The following is a 20,471-nucleotide window of genomic DNA, read 5'->3' as shown; positions in this document are numbered from 1 at the left end:
CCAGGCACCAGCTGCTGTGCTCACAAGAGAGGGTCTGCGCCCCTCACATAGGGACATGCATGGAGGTTGGGGGGACAATGCTGGCCCTTCACGGAGTGCAGCCCTTTGCACAAGACACACAGGCGAGTATACACACTCACGGGAGTGTGCATGCCCTTAGTGTAATTGTGCAAACTCACAGGCACGCATGCATGTGTCTGTGTGATGGCAAGCATGCAGATGCGTGCACATGCTTCCAAGTGCACACACATCCTTTACACGAGGGTGCACAAGCAGGCAGCATTGTGCTCACAGGTGTGTGCATGCCCTTACCACAAGTGTGCAAACTCACAGATCTGTGGCAGGCATGCACATGTTTGCAAGCATGTGCATGTGTGCACATGCTGCAAAAATGTGCACAGGTGGGTGTGCACACTCATGGAGGTGTGCATGCATGTGCTTACAAGCATGTGCACGCATGTGCACACATGTCCTTTGCCTGAGGGTGCACACTTACAGGGGTGGGCATGCCCTTAGCACAAGCACGCAAACTCACAGGTGTGTGTGCACATGCAAGTGTGCAGATGGGTGCACACGCTTGCAAGGCCCTGTGTGTCCTTTGCATGAGGGTGCACACTCCCCGGGGAGGATTGCACCCAGCAAGGGTGCGCATGCAGGCCATGGCGGGTGTTGGGGTGGCAGGGGGCTCCCCAGTGGGTGCTGGGGTGGTTGGGGTGATGAGGTGCCAGGGTGCTGATGTGCCATGGTGCCAGGGTGATGGGGTGCAAGTGTGCCCTGGTGCTGGGATGGCCTAGTGCCATGGTGATGGGGTGATAAATTGCCATGATGTCCTAGTGCCATGGTGATGGAGAGATGGGGTGCCAGTGTGCCATGGCTACATGGTGCTGGGGTGGTAGGGAGATGGGGTGCCATGGTGCCAGGGTGCCACAGTGGCAGGGTAATGGCATGCCATGGTGCCATGGCTACACAGTACTGGGCTGCTGGAGCAGCTGCTGGGGTGCCATGGTGCCAGGGTGGTAGGATGCTAAGATGCCATGGTGCCCTGGCTACATGGTGCTGAGGCTCACGGGGGTGATGGGGTGTCCTGGTGTCCCCACAGGTGAGACGTCTCCACAGGAGCTGGCAGCGCAGGTGCTGAGCCCATCGGGGCAGCGGTTTGAGGCAGAGGTGCTGGCAGGAGGCGCAGGGGTGTACAGCGTCCGCTTCGTGCCCCAGGAGATGGGTCCCCACACCGTCAGCGTCAAGTACCGTGGGCAGCACGTGCCCGGCAGCCCCTTCCAGTTCACCGTTGGGCCCCTGGGCGAGGGGGGTGCCCACAAGGTGCGGGCAGGGGGCACTGGCCTCCAGCGCGGCGTGGCTGGCGTGCCAGGTACAAGAGGGCAGTGGGGGTACCCAGGGTGCAGCTGGGGGGGATGGGGGTGATACAGTGAGAGGTGGGGTGGATGCACTTGGCAGGGGTATGGGTGCAGTCTGGGGGGTGTGGGTGCAATGGGGGTATGGGTCTGGGGGGATGAGGGTGTAGCTGGGAGGATGCAGGTGCTATGGGAGGGTGCTATGGGTGGGGGTTAGGGGTGCACTTGTGGGGGTATGGGTGCATTTGGGGGGGGTGTGGGTGCAGGGCCATGAGGGCATGGCAGGTGGGAGTGGTGCTGGCCATGGGGTGCCAGAGGAAGACAGGGGCACCCATGGGTCCGTGTCCTCCCCAGCTGAGTTCAGCATCTGGACGCGGGAGGCGGGGGCTGGGGGCCTCTCCATTGCCGTGGAGGGGCCCAGCAAGGCCGAGATCGCCTTTGAGGACCGCAAGGATGGATCCTGCGGCGTCTCCTACCTCGTCCAAGAGCCCGGTGGGTCTGGGGGTGCTCCCCACTCCCCAAACACCCAACCCCCCCGGGGAACACGCCCACTCCCTGCCAGGGCTGTGCACCATGCTGGGGGAGCAGGACCCTCGTGCAAGGTGGGACCCATGTGCAAGGGTGTCCCTGTGTGTGGGTGTCCCTGCATATGGTGTGCCTATGCAAAGGTATCCCCAAGGGAGGGTGTCCCTGTGTGCGGTGTCCCTGTGTGAGGCTGCCTGTGTGTCGCTAGGTGACTACGAGGTCTCCATCAAGTTCAACGAGGAGCACATCCCCGACAGCCCCTTCGTGGTGCCCGTCGCCTCCCACTCCGATGACGCCCGGCGCCTCACTGTCACCAGCCTTCAGGTGCCCAGGGACATGGGGATACCCACTCACCCCCCGTGTCACCCTGCACCCCTGGGCTCCCCAGGCATCCCCCAGGTCACTCCTGGGCCACCTTGTGCCCATGTGGCACCCTTGGGACCCCTGTGGTGCCAGCCTGTGCCCCTCACACCGACCCTGTGCCACCCCTGTGCCCCGTGTGATCCCTGGGTGCCCCGTGTCACCCCAGGCCACATTGTGCCCATGTGGCACCCTCGGAACCCTCGCCCCATGCCACCCTTGTTGCCACCACTGGTGTCCCCCATACTGACCCCATGCCCCGCCTCCCCCTCACCCTCTCGCTCCCTGGGGGTCAGTGCCAGTGCTGTGTCCCTGCAGGAGACTGTGACAGTGAACCAGCCGGCATCCTTCGCGGTGCAACTGAACGGGGCACGCGGTGTCATCGATGCCAAGGTGCACACGCCTGCTGGCGTTGTTGAGGAGTGCTACGTCTCCGAGCTGGACAGCGGTAGGACACAGGGACACAGGGACCTGGGGACATGGGACTTGAGGACACGGGGACATGGGGACATTGTGACACAGGGACATGGGAACATGGGACTTGAGGACACAGGGACGTGGAGCATGGGGCATGGGGATACAGGGACATGGGAATGTCGCGGCGTGGGAACACAGGGACAGGGACATGGGGGTTGCAGAGGCACAGGGATGCAGGAACCTGGGAACCTGGGGGTGGGGGAACACAAGGACATGGATACAGAGGGTGCGGGGACATGGACACGGGGAGTGCAGGGACACAGGGAGGCAGGGACATGGGGACATGGGAACATGTGGTCATGGAGGGTGGGGACACAAGGGGTGTGGAGAGATTGGGATACAGGAATGCAGGGACACGGACCTGCAGTGTCGGGGTGGTCAGTGACATGGTGCCACCCCCAGATAAGTACGCCATCGGGTTCCTGCCACGGGAGAACGGGGTGCACTCCATCGACCTGCGCTTCAACGGGCGCCACGTGCCCGGCAGCCCCTTCAACATCCGGGTGGGCGAGCAGAGCCAGGCTGGTGACCCTGGGCTCGTCACCGCCTACGGCCCCGGACTCGAGGGCGGCCTCACAGGTGACACCGCTTGCTGGGGACCTGGCTCAGGGCGGTGGCAATGAGGACGTGGCCGTGGTCAATACCGTGGCCATGGGAGGGTGGTGGTGGAGATGCGGCTGTAGTACTGGAGACATGGCTACGGGGTGGTGGCACAGCCAATGCCCGTGGGGTGGTGGCAATAGGGACATGGCTGTGGTAATGGGGACATGGTTCCAAGGTGGTGGCAATAGGACATGGCCATAGGTATGTATCTGTGGGATGGTGACAATGGCCGTTGTCAATACCGTGGCCGTCAGAGGGTGGTGATGATATGGCCATGCCTACAAGGTGGTGGCAACAGGGACACGGGCATGGTATGGGGCCACGGCATGGTCTGGTGGCAATGGGACCTGTGGTATGGAGCCATACCTTGGGGTGATGACAACAGGGACACAGCCAAGCCTATAGGGTGGTGGCAAGTGGGGACTGCCACGGTGTGGTGCCAGCACCTGACCCACCTGGTGCAGGTGTGTGCTCGGAGTTCCTGGTGAAGACGGCCAACGCCGGGGCGGGCGCGCTGGCCGTCACCATTGATGGCCCCTCCAAGGTGAAGCTGGACTGCGTGGAGTGTGCCGAGGGCCACCGCGTCACCTACACCCCCATGGCCCCTGGCAACTACCTCATCTCCATCAAGTACGGTGGCCCCCACCACATTGTCGGCAGCCCCTTCAAGGCCAAGGTCACCGGTAATGATGGGGGGTGGTGGTGATGGGTGACAGGGCGTCTCCAGGGTGGTGTGACAGGGGGGCCCCAGGGTGACATGATGGGGTGGTCACCAGGGTGGCGTGATTGGAGGTCCCCAGGGTCATGTCACAGAGGGGCCCCAGGGTGACGTGGTAGGGAGTCCCTGGGGTGACATATTGGGGAGCCTGCAGGGAGTCCCCAGAGTGGGGTGACAGGCTGGGGGTGTCCCCAGGGGTGGGCTGATGGCATCCCTGCGCCCCCAGGCCCGCGTCTCTCGGGAGGACACAGCCTGCACGAGACTTCAACGGTGCTGGTGGAGACAATGACACGGGGAGGGACAGCATCGCGGGGGCCCCCCACTTTTGGGGGTCTCCCCAAGTTCTCTTCGGACGCGGGGAAGGTGGTGGCACGGGGGCCTGGGCTGGCCACCGCCTTCCTTGGCCAGAAGAACCACTTCACCGTCGACTGCAGCAAGGCCGGTGCGTGGGGTGGGCCTGGGGCGGGTCCTGAGGTGCTGGGTGGGAGGTGCTGGGTGAATAGAGTCTTGGGGTGTTCTGGGGGTGATGTCTGGGATGGGTCTGGGGTCTGGCAGGGGACACAGTAGGTCAGGGGAAGGTCCAGTGGGGGAGTCCAGGGGCTAGTGGGAGATGTGGTGGGTCTGGGGGGGGTCCAAGGTGGTCAGGGGTCCCAGGGGGATGTTGTGGGTTAGGGAGGGTGTCCAGGGTCTGGCGAGGGAGGTCTCAGGTCTGGTGGGGGGGTCCAGTGTCTGCTGGGCAAGGCAACAAGCCTGAGGTGAGGGTCCAGCAGGGACGTCTGGGGTCTCATGAGCAGAGTGAGGACCCAGTGCTGGACCCCCCCAGGTACCAACATGCTGATGGTGGGGGTCCATGGCCCCAAGACCCCCTGCGAGGAGGTCTATGTCAAGCACATGGGCAACCGGATCTACAACGTCACCTACACAGTCAAGGAGAAGGGGGACTATGTCCTCATCCTGCGCTGGGGCGATGACAATGTCCCCGGCAGCCCCTACCGTGTCACCGTCCCCTGACCTCCCAGCACCCACGGGGTGGGGGGGTGGGGGGTGGGGGGGTCTGGGGGGTTCTGGCAGGGCCCAAAAAGGTTTGGACCTATCAATAAAGCACTGCAAGACTCAAGAGTGCTGTGATCACTGGAGGGTCCTGGGGGGAGGGGATGGGGGGCCTGGGGCAGGATACTGGTGACCATGTGAGTCTGGGGCCATGCATCAGCATCTGCGGGGACTCCAGGGTAGGATGCTGGGGTCCAGAGGGGGCCCAGGGGCAGGTTATCAGGGTCTGTGGGGTCCATGGCAGGACACCAGGGTCTGGGGGTGGTGCAGGGCAGGAACCCAAGGTGCTGGGGTGAGATGGGGTGCCTAGGACAGGGTGCTGCAGTCCAGGGGGAGTCTGGGGCAGGGCATCGGCTCCAGGCGAGGGCCCAAGGCAGGACATCGGGTCCGGCGGGGGCCTGGGGGAGTCCCGGGCAGAGTAACAGGGATCCTGAGATAGGATGGGGGAGTCTGGGGAGGGGTCTAGGTCAGGATAATGGGGATCCTAGGGCGGTCTGAGGCAGGATACTGGGGGTGGGGTGGGGGCCTGGGGCAGGATACGAGGGTCTGCGGTGGGGTCCTTGCCAGGACACCAGGGTCCAGGGGAATCCTGAAGGAGTCTGGGGCAGGATACTGGGGCCCCGGGGGGGTCTAGGGCAGGATACTGGGGCCCGGAGGGGGAGTCCTGGGCGGGGAGTGGGTCCAGAGCAGGACACCGGCACCAGGAGCTCCGGGGGCGCTATGCCGGGACCCCACGCTCCCTCACTGCACGGCGTGCTGCGCATGCGCGACGCGCGGCCGCACCAAGCGCGGGGGTGGGGCCAGAGCGGCGGGGCGGGGCCATGGGGCGGGGAGGGGCCAGCGGGGCAGGGGCGGAGCTCGAAGGCACGGCTTGGGCGGGGCGACAGCGCAGTTGCCCGGGCGATGGTAGGCGGGGCTAAAGGAGGGGGCGTGTCCTGCGCGGCGGCGCAAAGAGCTGCTTAATCCCCTGCCTTTTGTCCTGGATGTAAACAGAGAAGGGAGGGAGCCTTTTTTTAGACCAGGCCTGGCTCTTGCTTAACTTGACCCCACAAGGATTCAGCTACGTCCTCCTCTATTGATATTTTTCTATAGGCTGACAAACAAAGCTGACTTTGGTATCCCAAAGCTTATCTATAGCTGTTGGCATAGCTGTATCTAGTGGCCATATGTGCCCAGATATTCCCACTGCGGCGGGCACTGCGTGATGTTTTGCTGGCTTTGAAGCCGCCCCGGCAGCGGGGACCAATATCCCCTTACACATTCTCCTCCAGAAATAGCTTGGGCTGAGCCTTCGGGCCCGCGCCAGCCAAAAAACCCCTGATCCCTGACTCCTGGGGGCATCTTCTCTGGGAACAGTGATATCCCACGGCCACTGGCAGCTCCTCCTCTTCCTCCTGGCAGAATCGGTGCGGGAGAGGCACGATGGCCACAGATACCTAAAATTCAGGCTGCTGTGGTGAAGTGTTGGGAGGTTGAGGTTGGGTTGAAGAGGTTGAGGTTGGGCTGGGTTGGTGGTGACCATGGGGCATCTCCCCCCCGGCCCGAGCTGACCCGGGGCGCTGCCTCTTTTTTTCTGCCCAGATGACCCGGACCCCGACGACGGGTTTAATTATAAGCAAATGATGGTGCGAGATGAACGGCGCTTCAAGATGGCTGACAAGGATGGAGACTTGACTGCCACCAAGGAAGAGTTCACCGCCTTTCTGCACCCCGAAGAGTACGATTACATGAAAGATATAGTTGTGCAGGTGGGTCCGCTGCAGCTGGTGATCTTGCGTGAGACAGTGGTGTTTATGGCAAAGAAGGAGGTGGAGAGGGCTGGAAATCAGGCTGTTCACCAGTAGCAGTCCTGCAGTGGGGTGGCCTCGAGCAGATCAAGCAGATGTGGGTCAGGGATGGCCAGAGGCAGAGAGGATTGGCCTGTCTGTGTGGAGCACACAAACCGGCTTTTGGGGTTTTTTTTGAACGTGTAGATGGCACCCTCATGCTTGCTGGGGCTGGATCAGTCCCAGTGAAGGGGTTGCTGTGGGGGAGAATTGCTCCGAGCCCAGCTAACCATCCTCTCCTGCCTGCAGGAAACCATGGAGGACATCGACAAGAATGGGGACGGCTTCATTGACTTGGAGGAGTACATAGGTGAGACACGAGTGCCTCACGCCATGTCCCCTCCTTGCCCTGTCTGGCAGGAGCAGCTGCTGGCATGTGCTTTCTCATCCCTGCTCCTCCTCCTGGAATTTCATTATCTCTCTTAACTTCCTAACTTTAGACCTGCCCTGCTCCTCCGTCCTCGCTGTGGGATTTCTGGGTTAAATCCCTCACCGGTGACAGGCCCTGGGTGCTCAGGGTGGGACAAGCAGCTTCCAGGCCCTCCGAGGCAAGGGAGCATCTGCTCCCATTCCAGGATTGTCCGCGCTTGAACGCGGCGGGGGCTGCCTGGCCCTGCCTCCTCCCTTGGCAGCGGTGGGACACCTAACAGCTGCCCTTTTTAACACCCCTTATCTGAAATGGCAAGCTTCAGCGGGGGAGAGGGGCGGCGAGAAGCACGTCTGGCTCCAAAGTATGTCAGGAGAAATGCTGCCTGCTTCTCCAAACTGATTTGAAGCAGCGCTGTCAGCTTTTGGGTGGGAATTTAGGGAAATAAGCGTAAAAGCTGTCCTCAAAGATGGAAAGGGCAAGCTCTTGAGAGGAGGACAGGGGGGTCTCGTCTTATGCTCTTGGAAGCAGCAGCCCACACGCCAATCCTGGGGTCTAACCGGGTGCAATCCATGCTCCTGTGGGATGGGGGAGGCGTGCACGTGTGTCCCACCAGCATGGGATCTGGCAGAGGGGGTGTGCAGCCGGGTGCCGTGCCTTCCAGGTGACATGTACAGCCACGATGGGGACGCTGATGAGCCCGAGTGGGTGAAGACAGAGAGGGAACAGTTTGTGGAGTTCAGAGACAAGAACCGCGATGGCAGGATGGACAAGGAGGAAACCAAAGATTGGATCCTCCCTTCGGATTATGACCACGCTGAGGCAGAAGCACGGCACCTCGTCTACGAATCCGACCAGAACAAGGTGGGAACCTGCCGAGAATATTCCCCCTGCCCGATTCACTGCTGGAGCTGGGCCCACAGCCTCTGACTTGACAGCTCAGAGAATTTCCTTTCCCCAAGGATAATGCAGACGGCCCTTTGAAACGGCTCGGCACGTGCCTTCATTAAGCTGTCTAATTAAGAGTTGCCTGAGCGCGCGCTTCCTGCAGTGGTTTGGCTCCTCCTGGGGCAGCGCACTTCATCCCTTGGAGGGTCAAGTGGGCTTTGCTGGAGCTGGGGAGGAGAGGAACGGAGCCGCCGTGGGGTAAATAATCGGAATTTCTGTCTCTGCTCTCTCGCAGGATGGCAAGCTGACCAAAGAGGAGATTGTGGAGAAGTATGACTTGTTTGTGGGGAGTCAGGCCACAGACTTCGGGGAGGCCTTGGTGCGACACGATGAATTTTAAGAGCTGTACAGAGAAAGCTGTTTCTTAAATAATTTATTTTTTACAGTTTCTGGGATTATCGTAAGAAACATTTTTCGCTACTGAGACTGTTATTTCAGGCGATGAGGTGAAACAAAACAAAATATCTCTTCCCGTCCTTTTTTTTTCCCCTCCTCTTCCTTCTTCCCAAAGGGATGGGGACTCGCTGGTCTGAAAACCAACTCTTTTATTACAGCACTTTGTGGGTTGTTTTGGTTGGAGTTTTTTTTCAGATTTTCACATTTTCACATTTTATGGTCTTAACGAGTTCTGGTTTATTTTTGTATTTGTTTTGGTTCCACATGAAGTGAAGAAACACGTATCCTGACAAGGGTAGAGCAACGGCAACGGTTCCCCCCTTGCCCTGCCTCACTCTCTCCCCCTTGATTTGTTGGTATGTGCTCAGCTCTGCTCTTTTAAAATTAAATTTTTTTAAAAAAAAACCAACAAAAAACCCCCACCACCCTAGAACAAGCCAGAGAACAATAGGGCCAAAAGGAAAAATAAAACCAGAGGTGAGTCATGCTTGTTTTAGACCGGGCTTTGCAAATCCAAACACGGTTCATCTGTCCCGTGGGGAGCTGTGCTCTCAGCTCCGCGCCTCTGGCAGGATTTGCAGGCAGCCCTTGCCTGCGAGCTGCCCGTGCTTCTCCCGGCTCTCCGGGAAGAGCTGGACTTGCAAAAACCCCCTAAAACGGCAGCAAAGCCTGGCCCGTCCTCCTGCCGCGTCGCCTCCCGGTCAGGCGAGCGCTGCAGTGCTCCTTATCCAGAAACGGGCGCGGGTGCTCCCTCCGCCAGCCCAATTAATGAGCCTGTTAATTCACCAGAGCCACACCGGTGCAGTGAAACTGATGGCAACGCGAGCCGATATAGTTTCCCTCTCTGTCAAAACTGCTTTCACGCTTCTGCAGCCCTGGGGCCTCGCTCAAAGTGCCTTTTATCACCCCAAAAATGCCACGAAGGAGGAATGGCGAGGCCAGCGCCTGGCTGGGCACGGGGGGATGCTCGCTGTGCTCCCGTCGCACCCGTAGCATGTCATTGTTCTTTCTGGATTTATTACTAATAATTATATTTTTTTAGTTTTTTTGGTCTTTTTAACCGTGCATTCGCTGCTTCGCCCAGGGACCTCTCGATTCCCTCTCACAGCCCGCTCACCTCGTCCCTGCACGCTCGGCCAACCCGCAGCAACGTGGATCCTGCTCTGGCGGCATCAGGCAGAGGTTGGTGCCAGCCACGCGCACCGAGGTGGGAAAAACACCCCGGCTTCTCCCTAAAATCGGTCTCCAAGGGTTAAAAGCGCGGACTATAACGTATATATACTCCTCGTATTTCATGTACCTCTCATAAAGTAATGCTTTTGATATAACTCAATGGGTAATTGGATAATCCCATGCCAGACCCGTGCAGTGAATGCGCCTTTGGCGCTCGCAGACTGCGCCGAAGGGGAGCACTGGGGAAGAGTCACCGACGTCCCCAGCTCCTTCCCCCCAACACCAAAGCCCTCGGCAGCTTCGGCACGCTCTGCTTTCTCCACCCAGAAGGACTCGGAGCTCGTGGCTCCTTGGCGTTAACAGCTTCAGACACTAATTTTGGTTCCCGGCGCAGGGTTCGCCCCGCGTTCCCCCCCTCTCCCCGCCCCACCGTGTTTATTCCTCCAGTATTTCTCCTCTCGGGATGATTTAATTTTTATCAATCTGGTGTAAACGGCGCTTGGCGGCCGTGCCGGAGGATTCTGTGGCTCAATAAACCTGTTTACATTCACCCCATAAGGCAGTTTGGGGGCTTTGCTGTGCGGCACCCGGCCCTCGCGACAGAATTGCTCCAGTTTTACCCCCAGAAATATGATGGGGGGTGGGGGTGGCCCTGCTCGGTGGCACGGTGCTGCCTGGATCAGCCCCCAGATCGCTCGGGACGGGGATAACTTAATTTGGAAGTGTTTACGTTTCCCGGGAAGGGCTGACGCAGCCCTGGCGGCCCCCCCGGCATCCCTCCCCCAGCACAGGGCAACCCCAGACCACGGCTCCCCTCTCCCCATGGGCATGTCCCAGGGGGCTTGGCCAGGCCCGCTCCCTGCCCCACAAGTTGCACCCCAATCCCGGCACCCTGTGCCCTCGGGGGGCTGGGGGTGCGTGGGTTCTGGTTGAGTCCTGCCCTCCTGTCCCTGCTGCCCCACTGCTGCAGTGTGGGGCCTCAGCCCCACGGATGGGAGCCCAGCACCACCCTGACCCTGTGGATGGGAGCCCAGCACCACCCTGACCCTATGGATGGGAGCCAGCCCCACGGATGGGGGGGCTCAGCCCCACACTAGCCCCATGAATGGGAGTTCAGCCCCACGGATGGAGGGTTCAGCACCACCCCAGCCCCATGGGTGAGGGGAGGGGCAGCATTCCACCCCCCTGCCCCACCACTGCTTGTGTGTCCTGGGCAGGACAAGGAGCGGGGTCCTGCGGTGGCATTGCTGTGGGATTGCAGTGCCGTGGGGCTGAGCCACCCGTCCCCACCGACACGTAGACTGGCTCGGCATTGTCTTCAGACTGTGGCGGTGGTTTATTGTCCCACTCGGCACCTACATTCTAGGCTGGCCGAGGGGGTGGCCCTGGAACCCTGGGGCAGCTCCAGCCCCATAGCGAGGACAGCCAGGGGCCTGGGGCAGGTGCTGGCGGCTCTTCAGCTGGGGCTGACCTGGCTGGAGGAGACGGACGAGACCTCCGTCCTCTGGGCCGAGCTGGAGATGTCAGACTCATCTGTCATGGGCTTCCCACAGACCGTCTCCATGATGCAGGCGCGGAACTGTGGTGACGGGAACGCAGCCAGCTCAGCCTGGGGAGTCCCACATGTCCCCTGTCCCCATCCCCAGGACTGTCTTCCCATCCCTGACCCCGTCTCCTGTCCCCACGGATATGGTACCCACAGCCCTGGAGATGGCCCTGAGCATGGCCAAGTGTCCTCAGGTGTCCATCCCAGTCCCTGGGTGTCCCTCATACCCCATTGTGCCCCATCCCTGGGGGGTCCCCAGTTCGTTGGCACCAGGTGTCCCTGGTTCCTGCTCCATCATCGTCCCTAGACCCTGGGCATCCCTGGATGACCCTGGTCCCCATGTGTCCCTGGTTCCCAAATGTCCTTGGGCACCCTGAGATGTCCCCAGTGTCTGGGTGTTCTTGGGCACCCCTGTGTGTCTGGGTGCTCCTAGGTGTCCTCAGTCCCTGTGTGTCCTCGTCCCCAGGTGTCCCTCATCTCTGGATGTCCCCAGCCCACTAGCATCTTTGGTGCCCAGTCCCTGGTCCATGGCCATGCCTTGTCCCTGTGCATCCCTGAATGACCCTGGTCCCCATGTGTCCCTGAACATCTTTGGTCCCCCGATGTCCTTGAGCACCCCTGGATGTCCCCAGCGCCCACATGTCCCTGGATGGCCCTAGTGCCCCCATGCCCTGAGGTGTCCCCGGGGCACCTGTTTGTTCATGAAGCAGTAGATGATGGGGTTGTAGACGCAGGCGCTCTTGGAGAAGAAGGCAGGGATGGTGACCAGGCGCAGGTCAAGGCCGTGGTTCCGGTTGTTCACCATGTACATGGCCAGGGCCGCGTAGGGCACGTAGCAGAGGCAGAAGGAGCCCACCATCACCACCACCATGCGGGACACCTCCCGCTCTGCCTTCTGCGTTGTGGCCGACTCCTGCTGCTGCGCAGCCACCTGTGCCCGAAGGAGGGGGTCAGGGGCCCTGGCCAGGCCTCCTGTCCCCCTGCCTGCCCCCCTGCCTGGCCTTCTGTACAAGCAGCCCTTCCTACTTCCACCCCTCCTTCCCTACGTCCCTCCAGCCAATCCTCCATCCTGATGACCCTCCACCCCTCTTTCCCTCCCTCCCACCCTCCCTTTGGCCATCTCTTCTTCCTCCCTCCATCCCTCCACCCCTCCATCCCTCCATCTTGCCATCCCTCCATCTCTCCATCCCTCCATCCCTCCAGCCAATCCTCCATCCCTCTCTCTCCTTCCCTTCATTGTGCCCACCCTCCACCCCATCTCTCCATCCTGCCATCCCCCCACCCATCCCTCCGTCTCTCCTGCTCTCCATCCCCCTTTCCCACCCTCCCTTCAGTCATCTCTCCTTCCTCCCTCCTTCCCTCCCTCCCTCAATCCCACCTGTCGTCCCCCCCCAGCCCATTGCCATCCTCCCACCCTAGCACGTAGTGTGCGCAGCCCCCATGCTCCCCGTGCCTTCAACCTCAGCAGACCATGGTGGTCACACCAACTCTCACAGCCCCACCAGACCATAGTGGTCACCCCAGCTCCTCCAGACCCACCAGACCATGGTGATCACCCCAGCTCCCACAGCCCCAGCAAACCATGGTGGTCATCCCCACACATAACCCCACCAGACCACGGTGATCACCCCAACTCCTCCAGCCCCACCAGACCATGGCGGTCACCCCAACTCCTGCAGCCCTACCAGGACTGGTCAGCCCTACCTCCAGCCCCACCAGACTGCAGTGGCATCCCCCACCTACCTCCGGTGGCCCCCACAAAGCCCTCCAAGGAACACATGTGCTTGCCAAATACAAAATAACCCTGGGAGCTGGAGACAAAGACAGTGAAGACACTGAAGATGCAGGAGATGAAGCCGCTGAAGGAGATGTTCACCAAGATGTAGTTGAGAGGTTGCCTCAGCTTCTTGTACTTGACGGTGACCACCAGGACAATGGCGTTGAGAGGGGTGCCCACCAAAAAGACAAAGCCCATGAAGGCGGTCTGCAGGTAGAATGCCCACAGCGGGGCAATGTGATATTGGGGACCATCCCAAGGTCCCACTGAGGACGCATTCTTGAAGAGATAAAACTCCTGTCACCCGACATGGTGATGAGGCTGGCGGGGGGGTGTGGGGGGACATGGTGGTCCCCTGCCCTCCCCCTTCTGATATACCCTGCCCAGCCCCAAGCCACTTAAGAGCTGAGGGAGGGATCAAGGCTTCATCCTTGGGCAAACTTGGGGATTAGGGGGGCTAATCTGGGCTGAGACCCTAATTAGCCTCCCTAAGCTGGGCCGAGCCGATTGCCAGGGCTCCTGGGGGATTGGGGGGGACATAAGGGCCCCTCCCCGGCCCACCTTGGGGTTGGGGGGTCCCCAGGGATGCAGAGGGGACCCCAAGCTTTGTCCTGTTGACACTGAGATGTCCCAGCCCAGTGTGGCCTGGGTTGGTGCAGGGGGGAGGTTTGGGGTCCCCCAGGGGGGCATCTCAGGGGAAGGGCAGTGCTTTGGGGGTGCAGTGCTGGGGGTGCACCGATGAGGGGTCTGCAGAGGCATGCAGGGCTGGGGGTGCTACACTTTTGGAGTCCATTGTGGGGGTGTGCACTGCTGAGGGGTGCATGGTTGGGGAGTGCACTTCTGGGGGTGCATTGTTGGGGGGTGTGCACTTTTAGGGGGTGCATTGCAGAGGGGTGCATGGTTGGGGAGTGCACTTCTGGGGGTGCATTGTTGGGGGGTGCACTTTTGAGGGGGGCACATTGCGGAGGGTGTGTGCACTTTTGGAGGGGGTTGCATGGGTGGAGGGTTCATTGGGGGGTGCATTGTGTGGGGTGCGTGCATGGTGGGGGTGTGCGCTGCTGGGGGTGCATTGTTGGGGGGATGCATGGCTGCGGGGTGCATGGTTGTGGGGTGCGCTGCCAAGGTCGCGGGGCTGTGCTCATTCGGTGGGCTGCCCAGCCAGTGCTGCCCCCCGTGCCCTCACCCCATCGCAGCCCCCCGGCCACCGGCGCTGGCCGCCACCCACGCGTGAGTAGTGGGGGGGGGAAGAAGCGCGGCGGGTGGCTCGTTGGTCTAGGGGTATGATTCTCGCTTAGGGTGCGAGAGGTCCCGGGTTCAAATCCCGGACGAGCCCAAACGCTTTTGCTTGTCCCCCTGCACCGCTTTTTAGGCCCCTCCCCCCGCCATTGCGGGGCCTCCTGTGGGGGCAGGAAGGATGAGCACAAGCCGCTTAGGGGGGGATTAAGGGTGCTCGGGCCCCTCCCGGCTTGGGGGCACATATAAAGGCGGGCTGGGGTGAAGGGACAGCGGGCTAGGGGCACGCCCCTGGTACCCACGCAGAGTGGGGGGTGCGCGGGTGGGTGTCTGTTCTGCGTGGGTGCCTGGGGGGGGTGTGCACCTCTGAGGGTATCTGCGTGCTTGTGGGGGGGTGCACAGATCGGGGGGCGCCCACCCGTGTGTGTGACCAGGGGCACCTTATGGGGCGTGGCGTGGGGTGGGGATGGGGACAGAGAGGGGACACAGGGAGGGGACGTGGCCCCAGTGGGGCCGTACTGTGTCAGCCCGGGCTGTACTGGGTTGTACTGGGCCATACGGGGCTGTACTGGGTCAGGTTAGATATGGTCATGCTGTACTGTATACCATACTGTACCAAACTATACTGTACCAGGCTGTACTGGGCCATACCGGGCTGTACTGTACTGTACTGGGTCATACAGGGCTGTACTGGGTCAGGTCCAATCTGGTCATACTGTACTGTATGGTACCAAACTGTCCCGCACCAGGCTGTTCCGGATTGTACTGGGCTGTACCAGGTCAGGTCCCACCATACCGTGCCAGTCTATACCATACGGTACCGTACTGGGCCATACGGTACTGGCTCAGACTGGGTTTATCATACCGTACAGCACCGCACCGCACCACGCCGTACCCGCTCCGCACGGTGCCGCATGGTGCAGGGTCAGGCCGTGCTGTGCGGTGCTCTACTGTACTGGGGGGGCAGGTCGTACTATACTGTACCGGGCTGGGCCATACTGTGCCATACTGGGCTGGGTCATACCGTACTGTATCATCCCGTGCCATCCCCTCCCGTCCCATACCATCCATACCATACTGTCCCATACCTACCCTACCATACCACACTGTACTGTCACGTACTGTACCATACCATACAGGAGCACACCACACCACACCATAATGGACTGTACCATACACACCATACTGTACCCTACCACACCATACAATTCCCAGTGTGACAGTCACCTATAAGGTCATCACTCTCCCTGGTTCAGGAACCTCCCCAAGCCATCAGACAAGACCCATATACAGACCCCTCCCGCTGTGAAAGCTGACCCCCCCTCCCCCACAGCAGGGGCTGGCTGGGTCCTGAGGAGCACAGGGACCCAGGAGGTCTGGCTGCCACCACCCCCACCGCCGGGCCCCAGCCCCTGCCGCACTGCCCCCTTACGTGCCCTCTGGAGCCATCAGTAGGCTGCAGAGCGAACACTCCCCCAACGCATCCTGAAGCGGGGGGTAGGGGGGAAGGACCCCAGGGCAGGAGCGCTGGGGGCACTGATTGTGGGGTGGTGGTATGGGACAGTGGCACTGGGGGGGCCGCTGCTCCCCCTGAGTCCCTCCCGCCCATGGAACCCCGGCGTCGGGGAGGGCGGGGCCCCCAGGGGGGGTGGGCGGGGCCCCCAGGGTGGGTGGGCGGGGCCCCCAGGGTGGGAGGGCGGGGTCACCCTGGCAAGGGGGAACGTGGTTGCCAGGGCAAACAGAGAAAGCCACCCCTGGAGACAGCTGTGGAGACAGCTGCCCCGTGAGGGTTCTAGGGCACAGGGTGCCCCACAGCAGAGCCGCAGAGCCGTGGACCTCAAGGACTCCCCCGAAGAGGGTCCCCCGTGGAGAGTCGGCCAAGTCACGACAATCACACCAATATGGCTACATGCCGTGCTCACTTCATTAAACAAACAGGTCATTTTTATAATTTAAACTGACCGCTCACCCGACTTTACACACAGGTGATTGGATAAAAGTCTCTGGGCCACGTGGGGTCCGTGTCGCTGACTGGTGGGCATGCTGCAGGCGCCTGACGGGCATGCTGCAGGCGCCTGACCAGAGTGTGCCGATGAGAGTGTGATGATTTCAAGGTTCCCAGGGCTTGCTCTGCACCTGGCTTCTTGTTTGTGCATAGCTTGTTTTCTTTCTCCCACTGCTTGTTCCCAGGACAGCTTCAACAAACAGGCCTGGGTTGTCCAACCCAGACAGTGGTAACATATGTCCTCGGTCCTTTAAAAATCCCTCTACATATCCCGCTTTTTCTTTTTGGACAACCCATGTCTGTTTCACAATAGATGTTAAACCTTTCTGCACACAAAATAAACAGCTAAAACCTGAGAACATTACAACAATGATTATAACAAAGCGTATTCCTTCCATCAATAACGTCTTTAACCAACCTGTTATCCCCAATCCTCTCAACCATTCATCGAAGGGATTATCATCAGCAAGAATATGCTTCATGTTTCCCTGCAGTCGTGACAACTTCTTGTGCATCGATACGGAATGATCGGAAAGGTTCATACAACACATCCCTTCAAAATCCTCACAACTGTGTCCATGTGCTAATAACAAAAAATCTATTGCAGCTCTATTTTGTAACATAGCATGCCTAACACTACATACATCAAGCAATAATGAACTTAAAATCTGCGATGTAAGATTAAATTGTTTCTCTCCCCAGCACGCTAACCTTCGTATATTCTTAGCATCTAATGCAGCCATTGCCCCCGGCATAAGTATGGAGGCTAGGACATTTGCTGTTACAGACTGTAGATCGACTCGGTCATTACATGTTTCATCAAAGGTGTGCAGTGCCCTCCGTGATCTATGAGATTGTTGAGTCATTTTTAATGTCTTTCATATGTGGAGCAAAGTCAAACACCCTAAATAACATGGTCCACCGACAGGATACAAAGGAATCCCTGGCCACGCTCTGTCCCTACATATCAGAAAGGCTCGCAGTGGCAACTGATAACTCCCCGATACATCTATATGGAAACCCCCCCGTTTTCAATTCACCCCAAACAGATGAACTGGTTAGATTTTGAAACCCTGTATAAAACCCCTGTTCACCTTGATGTGTAAGCCATAACTGCCACGGGTCACCAAACCAAATTACTCCAGTGTCATTCACGGGTTGAAGTGGTGATGACATGTGGGTACAGTCTGCCATACCAGTTGCAGTTACATTAACATATTCAACAGGTACAACACTAGCCAATAGGTCTAACTCCTGTGAAGGTAAATGATGGGGCTGATTTAAATTCTCTATAACCGTCTTCTGCCACGCTGCATTACGCATAGAAGGCCAAACATATTGCCCATTTGGACTCATACATGTACCATTCTGACTGGAAGTCAGATCCACTGTTTTAACATTCCAAAAACCATCAAAATTTGTTTCATTCTCTTGCAGGGGAATACCAATTAAACAAGTTCTAAAGGGGTTGTCTGCTTGTTGCAGACTTAAACAAAAGTCTGTTGCTCCCATGATATTTGCGCATGTCACCCATATGTTTGTCCTAGGCAAGATGTCAAAAATACTTTGGCCAATGGGTAAAAAATTCTTCAAGACCGTAAACCAAGTCCACCACTTAAACATGTTTAGTCCTACAATTTCCACCTTTTTTTTTTTTTTTTTTCACATTCCACCCCACAAATCTGTGCTTTCACAGATTCTGATGATGTATGCTGTCTCCAATCAGCACGGTATTACATTAGTCGTATGCTTTCCCTTGCTTCATGCCCGGTTACTAATCAAACACATACACTCTTTACACCATTTACATTTAAGCTTTGGCTTACAGAACCGTTTTACCCCACAGAGCATACATTGGCACAATACCCGTGGGTTACATCCCTTACAACATAGACAGTTTATTCCATCTGCTCGCTCTGAGTCTTCTCTTCCGTCTTCTGATCTTGACATACAGGTCGCACAAACTTGCTAGGGACCCATATAGGTCCTTTATCTGTGGAGATACAAAAATAACCTCTACCGATAAATAACACCGGATTAGGTCCTTCCCATATGCCTGAAGCCATATTTTTATACAGAACATTCAAACCAGGAACTGTAGTTGTTTGGTTCCCTCGCGCTGTTTGGTGATGTATAACAACAGGTGGTCCCTCTCTACCCTCCGTAAGGGAGAGACAGTTTAAGGTAAACACCTTAGTCAACCGTCTAGTTACATCTATGTCCTGTGATACTTTCTGTCTCTGAAGATAATCCTTCAGGGTACGGTTTGCCCTTTCAACAACTGCTTGCCCCGTTGGGGAGTGAGGAATCCCTTTAATGTGTTTAATTCCCCAAGTTGTCAATAAGCCTAGTGACTCGTTGACTACTATACGCTGGACCATTGTCTGTCTTTATTTCTACAGGTGCTCCCATGACAGCCAAACAAGACATTAAGTGTCTCTCCACATATAATGCCTTTTCACCGGTTTGTGCAGTGGCCCATATAAAATGAGAACAGGTGTCAATTGTGACATGCACATACTTAAGCTACCCAAAGTCAGGTACATGTGTTACATCCATTTGCCAAACCTGAAGTGCCTTCAGACCTTTTGGGTTAGTGCCCACCCCTGAACCAGGTCCATGATGACTACATTGAGGACAGGAGCGGACAATACCCTTTGCATCTGCTATGGGTATTTGATACTGTCGATGTAAAGACTTTGCATTCTGATGAAACATCTCGTGGCTGTTACGAGCTTCTTCAAACTTATTTGTTGGAGGAGTTATTGCCAGACAGCTGACTGCTTCATCAGCTCTAACATTACCTTCGCCCAACCCAATGGTCCACTGATGACTTCTAATATGCATAATACAAAATTCATGTTTTCTCTGTCGAAGAGTACTATGCAGTTGTATAAACATTTCACCAAGATGTTGGTTCTTTGTCTCTCTCAACAAGGCATCTTCAATGCGCCGTACTACACCAACTACGTACAATGAGTCTGATACTATGTTTACAGGTGTATTGTTCCAGCTTCCCACTGCCCAATACACTGCTTTCAGTTCTAAGGTTTGAAGGTTGTCCCGTGGTTCACCGGTGATCACTTGTTTCTGCCACTAATTATCGGATTGCCAAACACACGCAGCCTTCTTCATCTTTCGTCCTGCATCTGTAAACACTGTTGGCCCGTCAACTGGTCTTTTTGAGCATAACGGTCTCACAATCCACTGATAATGTTCTAACATCTTCCAGAGAGGTCCTTTTGGCCGGTTGTTGTGTACAACATCTGTATAGCCCATCAAGGCTTCCTGTATGGCTGTTGCATGTCTCAGAAGCCACTCATAATCATCACCATGGACTGGAATACTGATAACTGCCAGTTCAGTCCCATCAATTTCAACCATCCTGTCTCTTCCTTTTCTCACCAAGGCTGCTACTGCTTCAGGGCGACTTAAAATACGATGTCTGGGTTGCAATGGCAAAAACAACCACTCTAAAACGATCGCCGTATTTTCCCCCTTTTTCTTTTGCCATTGCAAAATAAGGGCAAAAGGTGAAATGGCAACATTACAAACCAAAAAAGATAACGGATGATTCGCCATTTGGCGACCACACCAGCCAGTCTGAATCTTGCGGGACACAACTTCTAGGGCAGCCCGCTGCTCTGGTGAACAAGTTCGAGGACTGTTGGCTTCGGTGCCATGCAACAAGGATCGGAACGGTTGCAAATCATCGTTAGTGAGTCTCTTTGTACGTCATCAGGGTGTAAGGGAATCGTGAAAAAAACAGTCTTTCAAGTCTATCACAACAATTTGCCAAATCTGAGGGATCATCATAAAAGGTGGAAGAGCAGGTTGCAACACTCCCATCGCTAAAATCTGATCATTAACCTTCCAAAAATCATGTCCCATTTATGTGCATCAAGATTATTAATCAGTACTGGGCAAGCTAACGAGCTTGTCACCTGCCAATCACCCTCCAAAACAGCATCATGAATAACACCAGACCAACGCTGTAGAATTGGATCCTTTCTCCAGTTCAGCATCGGTGGGGTAGTTGGGCTAACTGGAGGAATTACAGGTATTGAAGTAGTAGGCAGGTTCATTTTGACTCGCTTTACCAGGTTTCTTAATTT

General features: G+C 57.6%; 3 protein-coding genes and 1 non-coding gene across 4 annotated transcripts in view; 3 read left to right on the top strand and 1 right to left on the bottom strand.

The window, feature by feature from the left end:
• Window positions 1–5,058, top strand: part of FLNC (filamin C) — a 31,105-nt gene extending 26,047 nt beyond the window's left edge. Inside the window, 8 exon segments of the mRNA XM_055808368.1 lie at window positions 1,100–1,369; window positions 1,707–1,844; window positions 2,086–2,201; window positions 2,556–2,685; window positions 3,117–3,293; window positions 3,782–4,000; window positions 4,262–4,477; window positions 4,859–5,058. Of these exon segments, the coding sequence (XP_055664343.1) occupies window positions 1,100–1,369; window positions 1,707–1,844; window positions 2,086–2,201; window positions 2,556–2,685; window positions 3,117–3,293; window positions 3,782–4,000; window positions 4,262–4,477; window positions 4,859–5,046 (1,454 nt within the window). The 3' untranslated portion in view covers window positions 5,047–5,058.
• Window positions 5,059–6,082: 1,024 nt separating this feature from the next.
• On the top strand, window positions 6,083–10,353 carry LOC129784748 (calumenin-like). The gene is made up of 4 exons (XM_055808367.1): window positions 6,083–6,833; window positions 7,161–7,221; window positions 7,943–8,142; window positions 8,462–10,353. The coding sequence occupies exons 1-4, from the start codon at window positions 6,705–6,707 to the stop codon at window positions 8,564–8,566; spliced, it is 495 nt and encodes a 164-aa protein (XP_055664342.1). The 5' UTR covers window positions 6,083–6,704; the 3' UTR covers window positions 8,567–10,353.
• A 467-nt stretch (window positions 10,354–10,820) lies between these two features.
• Window positions 10,821–15,000, bottom strand: LOC101924266 (opsin 1, short wave sensitive). The gene is given in 4 exon segments (XM_055807682.1): window positions 10,821–11,374; window positions 12,033–12,300; window positions 12,844–13,439; window positions 14,911–15,000. Coding segments are annotated over 4 exon segments (1,077 nt in total). The 3' UTR covers window positions 10,821–11,251.
• Window positions 14,380–14,451, top strand: TRNAP-AGG (transfer RNA proline (anticodon AGG)). Its single transcript has one exon. It is a non-coding gene; the product is annotated as a tRNA-Pro (tRNA).
• Window positions 15,001–20,471: the final 5,471 nt, after the last annotated feature.

Source organism: Falco peregrinus, chromosome 6, assembly GCF_023634155.1.
Source record: "Falco peregrinus isolate bFalPer1 chromosome 6, bFalPer1.pri, whole genome shotgun sequence".
In the NCBI taxonomy this organism is placed as follows: Eukaryota; Metazoa; Chordata; class Aves; order Falconiformes; family Falconidae; genus Falco; species Falco peregrinus.
The sequence above is the reverse complement of the archived record's forward strand: the minus strand, read 5'-3'. Positions and strand labels throughout refer to the sequence as shown.